At 34.7% G+C, this 6,177-nt stretch overlaps 1 protein-coding gene across 2 annotated transcripts; it reads left to right on the top strand.

Moving 5' to 3' along the window:
- Window positions 1–1,053: 1,053 nt before the first annotated feature.
- On the top strand, window positions 1,054–5,341 carry LOC114181771 (eukaryotic peptide chain release factor subunit 1-3-like). Of its 2 annotated transcripts, none has more exons than XM_028068321.2 (5): window positions 1,054–1,216; window positions 2,166–3,641; window positions 3,760–3,865; window positions 3,968–4,051; window positions 5,063–5,341. In XM_028068321.2, the coding sequence occupies exon 2, from the start codon at window positions 2,191–2,193 to the stop codon at window positions 3,499–3,501; it is 1,311 nt and encodes a 436-aa protein (XP_027924122.1). In that variant the 5' UTR covers window positions 1,054–1,216; window positions 2,166–2,190; the 3' UTR covers window positions 3,502–3,641; window positions 3,760–3,865; window positions 3,968–4,051; window positions 5,063–5,341. The 2 variants fall into 2 exon arrangements, with proteins under 2 accessions (XP_027924122.1, XP_085528788.1); XM_085672662.1 differs by lacking the exon at window positions 1,054–1,216 and adding an exon at window positions 1,451–1,784.
- Window positions 5,342–6,177: the final 836 nt, after the last annotated feature.

Raw genomic sequence — 6,177 nt, forward strand, 5'->3', positions numbered from 1 at the left:
AAACATTAGATTTCCTTAAAATTTTTAACTTGAGATCAACTTTTAGCTTGAGTAAAAATGTTATGCAAGAAATCACAGAGAATAGAAAATTGTCTCGTCTCGCTTAAATGAAAAATATTTTACTTCAACAAAAATACTATAAAAAATTTATTTAACAAACTCAAGCATCCAAAATTTACCCCCGAAAACAATTTCTTTTAATTCTAACATCTTAAACAAATTTAACAAAAAAAAAAAACATTTAACATCACATTAATCTTTCAAAACTCATATATCACCACATAACTCATAATGACTATTCAAAATTAAAAAATCTCTAAACTATAATCACAACTCAAGTAACTTAAACCTAAGATTATTCATGATATTCATACAATTTAAATTAATGTAACTAAGGCATCTATGAGAACTTATTTTCAACATTTAAATACAATTACTTCAAACACTTAACCAATTAACAAGTCTATTAACTTTATATTTTCTCAATGTTAATTTTAAATTATCTCAACACATTTTATTTCCAACTCTAATATCGCAACTCCATCAATTTAATTTATTTTCACTACAAAATCCGAAAATAAATGAAATGAAATCATTCTGCTAGTTTCCAACTGCAATGAGATAATAATCAAATTTTCAACTTCTATTTGCTATAAGATTTTCTTTTTTTCAAAAAATTACTACCAATTCCTATGTGCATTTAGTTCATTGGTAATAACACATGAAACAAACTTTAACTTCAATGAAATTTCAAACTTTCCAATAAAGACATTAAAAAGGAAAACTATTCACAAATACCAAATATGTAGTTAAAATTAAACCAAGTATAATTTACATTACACTTCTTACCATTTTAAATAAGTACTACCTTTTTTTAAAATCAATCAATATAAACACACTTTTTACTTACGTGTCAGACTCAAACTAAAAACTTGACAGAAACGTAATTTACATTTATAATTGCAATAAAATTGATAAATCCCTTCTAAAAATATCAAGCACCACATAAGAGAAGGAAGGACTAAACAGTAATTTCATGTCACACCTCAACTATAAAAATCAAAACGGAGCATCGGCGACGACACCGTTTTCTTCGCTTCAAAACCCCTAACGCACACACTCTCCCTACGGACAAACTCACGATTCCATAGTTGAGCTAGGGCACGTTTCTCTCTCTCTGCGGCCTCTTCTCTTGCTCGCCGCCGCCACACTAAAGGTTAATTTCTTCGTCGATTCCAATCTCCGATTCCACAATTTTCATAATCCAACTCTCGATCGTTCTCTTATTTATATATATTTTGATTTTTTGTTGTTCTTTATTCGTTCGATCGCTTATGGTTTCTCGCGCTGTCGGTAATCGTCATCATTGTTATTCTTTTATGGTTCTTTTATCTGGATTGATCGATTTAATGGACATGTACTGCTGTTAATGGGATATGATATGCTCTGATTTTTGATGTTTTAGAGGCATGCACGTGAGTGTATGTATATGTGTGTGTTAGTGTTAATTTGGGTTATTGCGAATCTGCGTTTGTGGTTTTTCCTTCTATTTTATAATTAGCGTCTTTGTTGTGGATTTTATGGTGTGAATATTTTATTTACAAATTGGCACGAGGGAGAAGATGAGCATGGAGGAGAGTGAGAAAAAAAGTTATCATTATTTTAATAATAATAATATTATTTTATTGTGTTTTAAATATGTCTGCACCTCACATCTTTGTTTTTTATTTGTTTCTGCTGCAACTTATGGGGAAAGTAGCGATTATTTGGGGGATTTTGGAATTGTGAGTATATGAAAGTGCTTTCAAAAGACTGTTTGAATGTTAATATGATACGATTGCATGAAAATCTTCCGTTTGATTTGTATGTCAAATGAAATGAGTGAAATTTTAAGTCTACTTGTTGCTTTATTCATTAGTGGATTGTGTTTAGGGTTTTGTGAGTGTTCGGAGAAATGAAGGTGAGCTATGATAAATGAAATGGTTTGATGCCTTGGTGTTTTTTTTTTTTTCTTTTGAAGTATTCCTATTTGGTTTGTTCGTATTTCTCCTTGGTACTGGTATATTCATTTATATGCCTGTTGACCTAAAGAGATGAATATGTTTTATCTTTTATCTACAAAGAAATGAATGGGACTTATTTGTTGTACTTTTATTTGTTTCAAGGTTTCTGGTTTATTATTGTTTGAAGATGGCTGACGGTCATGAAACTGATAAGAACATTGAGGTGTGGAAAATCAAAAAATTGATCAAAGCTCTTGAGGCTGCTAGAGGAAATGGGACAAGTATGATTTCACTCATCATGCCCCCACGAGATCAAATATCTCGTGTCACCAAGATGCTTGGTGACGAGTTTGGAACTGCTTCAAACATCAAAAGCAGGGTGAACCGACAGTCTGTTCTAGGTGCTATCACTTCTGCTCAACAGAGGCTTAAGCTATATAACAAGGTTCCTCCAAATGGGCTCGTTTTGTATACTGGCACCATTGTGACTGAAGATGGGAAGGAAAAGAAGGTCACTATTGATTTTGAGCCTTTCAGACCTATTAATGCATCTCTTTATCTCTGTGACAATAAGTTTCACACTGAAGCTTTGAATGAGCTCCTGGAGTCGGATGACAAGTTTGGATTTATTGTCATGGATGGTAATGGTACTTTGTTTGGGACATTGAGTGGTAACACACGAGAGGTGCTTCATAAATTCAGTGTGGATCTCCCAAAGAAGCATGGAAGAGGAGGGCAATCAGCTCTGCGTTTTGCCCGTCTTCGCATGGAGAAGCGTCATAACTATGTCAGGAAGACAGCAGAGCTTGCTACCCAGTTCTATATCAATCCTACCACCAGTCAACCCAATGTTTCTGGATTAATACTGGCTGGTTCTGCTGATTTCAAAACTGAACTTAGTCAGTCAGACATGTTTGATCCTCGACTTCAGGCAAAAATACTTAATGTTGTTGATGTTTCATATGGAGGAGAAAATGGTTTTAATCAGGCTATTGAGTTATCTGCTGAAATTCTTTCCAATGTAAAATTTATCCAGGAGAAACGATTGATTGGGAAATACTTTGAGGAAATCAGCCAGGATACAGGAAAGTATGTTTTTGGGGTTGATGATACCCTGAAAGCGTTGGAGATGGGTGCTGTTGAGACACTTATTGTCTGGGAAAATCTGGATATGAACAGGTATACCTTGAAAAATGGTGCTAGTGGAGAGATTGTCATTAAGCACTATAACAAGGAACAGGAGGCCAACCAAAGCAATTTTCGGGATCCTGAAAGCTCTGCTGATTTTGAGGTTCAGGAGAAGTTGTCTCTTCTGGAGTGGTTTGCAAATGAATACAAACGGTTTGGTTGCACTCTTGAGTTTGTCACCAATAAATCTCAAGAAGGTTCTCAGTTTTGCAGAGGTTTCGGTGGGATAGGTGGGATCTTGCGTTACCAGCTTGATATGCGAACATTTGATGATTTCTCTGATGATGGAGGCGAGTTTGACTCTGAATAGCAATCAATGAAATACTTCCTACTGCTGGTGCAGGAAAGGGGAGCAAAAATACCTGCACCAGTGTTGGAGGTGGTTGCACTCGGTGCTCCTCCTCCGTATCTGTCCGTGGTGTTGCTTGGAATGTTTGATTGTGAATCAAGGTTTAATTTTATTACCCTTTTTCTGTGGCATTTTTGGAATAGGTTTTAGATTGAATATATTGTTCTGTTGAAAATAAAGCAAGTTTCTCTAATTATTTTTTTAACATTGTTTTTTCAGATGCTTTGCCTGTGAAGTGCCTCTTTCTGATACGAGTTACTTTCTTGTTCTCCTATCTTGCACACTCTGGCGCCACAAATTTCTGCAAAGCTTCTGGCAACACCTGGTGAAAATTTAGCATATCCTCTTACATGTAGTTTATTGCTATTATTTTTACTTAACGTGCGTATAATAATTTCTCTAAACATTGCTGTTTTTTGTTTTTTAGCTCCCCAGCTCTCTACTACTTGCCCCGAGAAAAGCCAGAACAAAAATATGTTCCTCAGACAAACACTGCCCGGAATCAACAAAGGTCAGTATTCGTAAAGGAACATACACAATCAAGAATCTTTTATTCCTTTGGACATTTAATTTTAAACTGCTGAAAAACAGAATGTAGCCGTTGAGCTGTTTCTTATGCTTTCAGAGCCCTCACACTGGCTGCCATCTTTTCGTATTCTATGCCAATACACTTTTCTGAACTATAAAGATCCAATCTCTGAAGAACTTATTTTTCTGGTTTCGAAATTGACTGACCGTTTCTTCATTGCTGGACATATTTGATACCAATGACATCGTTTCTTAGAGACTTCATGTTAATTAGAGACTTTATGTTAAAGATACACAATCTAGTTGAATTATTCAACGAAGGATTTCAAACAAATTGAAAGTTTCTTTGCATTTTAGTCTTTGTTGACTTGTAGCTGTCCAAAGTTTTTATTTAAAACTTCACTTTTTAAGTTATTCTGCCTGAAGGTGCATTTTTACTTTTATCTTTTTCAATTGAACATGACGGCAAATACACTTCTTTGTTTTGGTTGAATAAAAAGTGTTTTTTTCTTTAATGATAATGGGATTTTTTTAGTGCTTTTCCTTTAAAATTTTCTGGCGACATAATTTTTCTGCGGATATTGATTTCTACTCGCCATGATGGTGAGTGTTTTATTTATTTATTTTTTTTTAATTTTTTTTAATGTCTATATATGTGAATGACCAGTTGAGTGTTAATAATGATTAGCTAATATTAATTTGTAGCAAGCTTGACTAATGTTCTTCTCATCCATGTTCCATTTCCATTTGACATCAAGGCATTTTCGCATTGTCAATCTGTCTTCTGTTATTTATGACTGGGGTCTACTACTTCATGCTCTGAGAGGCACTACCCCAGTCATTCGCATAATAGTCTCTGCATACATGACTTTCTCTTCTCATATTTGCCGTATGCTGGCTTTGTCTTTGCATAGGGCTGCCTATCTGCCATCACTCACTACTGCTGTGAGGGTTTTATTTGTTTCATGTTCTGAATTGAATAATGGTTTTGTAGGTGAACCCAGATGCTTCGCTGTACGCAGTGTTTTGAAGGATGCCCAGCATATAGGGCACCCCGAGTGCTGGAGTCTATGACCATGCCTTTCATGCGTTATGATCTATCTATCTTTCAAAACTTTACCCTGTTGAACTGATGTTAGTTTTGTTTTCTTGGTACTTGTCACATGTTGTGATTCTAGTATGACGTGTATTTACTTATGGTACTTAATGGTACTTTATGGAAATTTCAGTTTGTTATTTATATATACAATGGTATAAGCACCGATGCCAATGATGCCACGTGTTTTATAAAGTTCTGGGTTTGGGTTGGGTACTTAATGGGGCATGTTTGATTGTGCTTTCATAAAAGCACTATATATGGTTTTCGAAACGATATCCTTCTCTCTAAGCTGTGATATGTAGTTTTAGAACATTTTGGACTGCCAATGTTTACCTAAACTACCATCTATCTGCATCGAAGCACAGAAGTTTTGCTTGGGGTTTTCAGTTGACGCTGTAGCCACCTGCCCTTGATGAAGGTGGCTTTGCTAGGCAGTAGAGTTTTAAAAAAGTAGTGCGTTGGTGGAGTAGACCAAGTGCTTTTTAAAAATTATTTTCTAGTTAACTTATATTTTGAATTGGTGTCTGTAGTGTAGGATCAAATGTTGCATGTCTGTGTTTGCTGTTTGGAAGCTTGGCATCAGTATTTGCATGTATAAAGAATCTTTTTCTATTTTGAATGTATAACTGTCTTCTTTTTTATTTATTTTTTGATAACCAATACATTTAGGTGAAAGAGGGTTAGGTTTAAGATTTATATTTAATAAACCAAGGATTCCATCAGATTAGGCATTTAAATGGTTTATTCGGTGGAATATGATATGATGCTTCAGGAATTAAGGTTATGGATTGTGATATGTTTAAGCTTTGATTATTAGTTATATTTACTATTACCTACAATGTTAGGGAGTTTCGATTTGTTGCGAACAACTTATGCTCTACCCGTTTCTTGGCCCAATCATGTATGGTGTGGTAAGCACCGACATGTTTCGCAATTTGTATTTATCGATTCCTATAATGTTGGATTTTAAAAAGTGTGCATATGTTGATCTTCTGCCTTTTTCCAATACT

The sequence above is a fragment of the Vigna unguiculata genome, chromosome 4, assembly GCF_037176805.1.
Source record: "Vigna unguiculata cultivar grain cowpea cultivar isolate G323 ecotype 2 chromosome 4, ASM3717680v1, whole genome shotgun sequence".
NCBI classification, from domain to species: Eukaryota; Viridiplantae; Streptophyta; class Magnoliopsida; order Fabales; family Fabaceae; genus Vigna; species Vigna unguiculata.

Bases quoted from the DNA above. Each gene is read 5' to 3' on its own strand.
- LOC114181771 (XM_085672662.1), top strand. From the start codon at position 1,699: ATGTCTGCACCTCACATCTTTGTTTTTTATTTGTTTCTGCTGCAACTT. The intron at 1,785-2,165 runs GTGAGTATATGA...ATTTGTTTCAAG, and splicing joins ATTTGGGGGATTTTGGAATT to GTTTCTGGTTTATTATTGTT.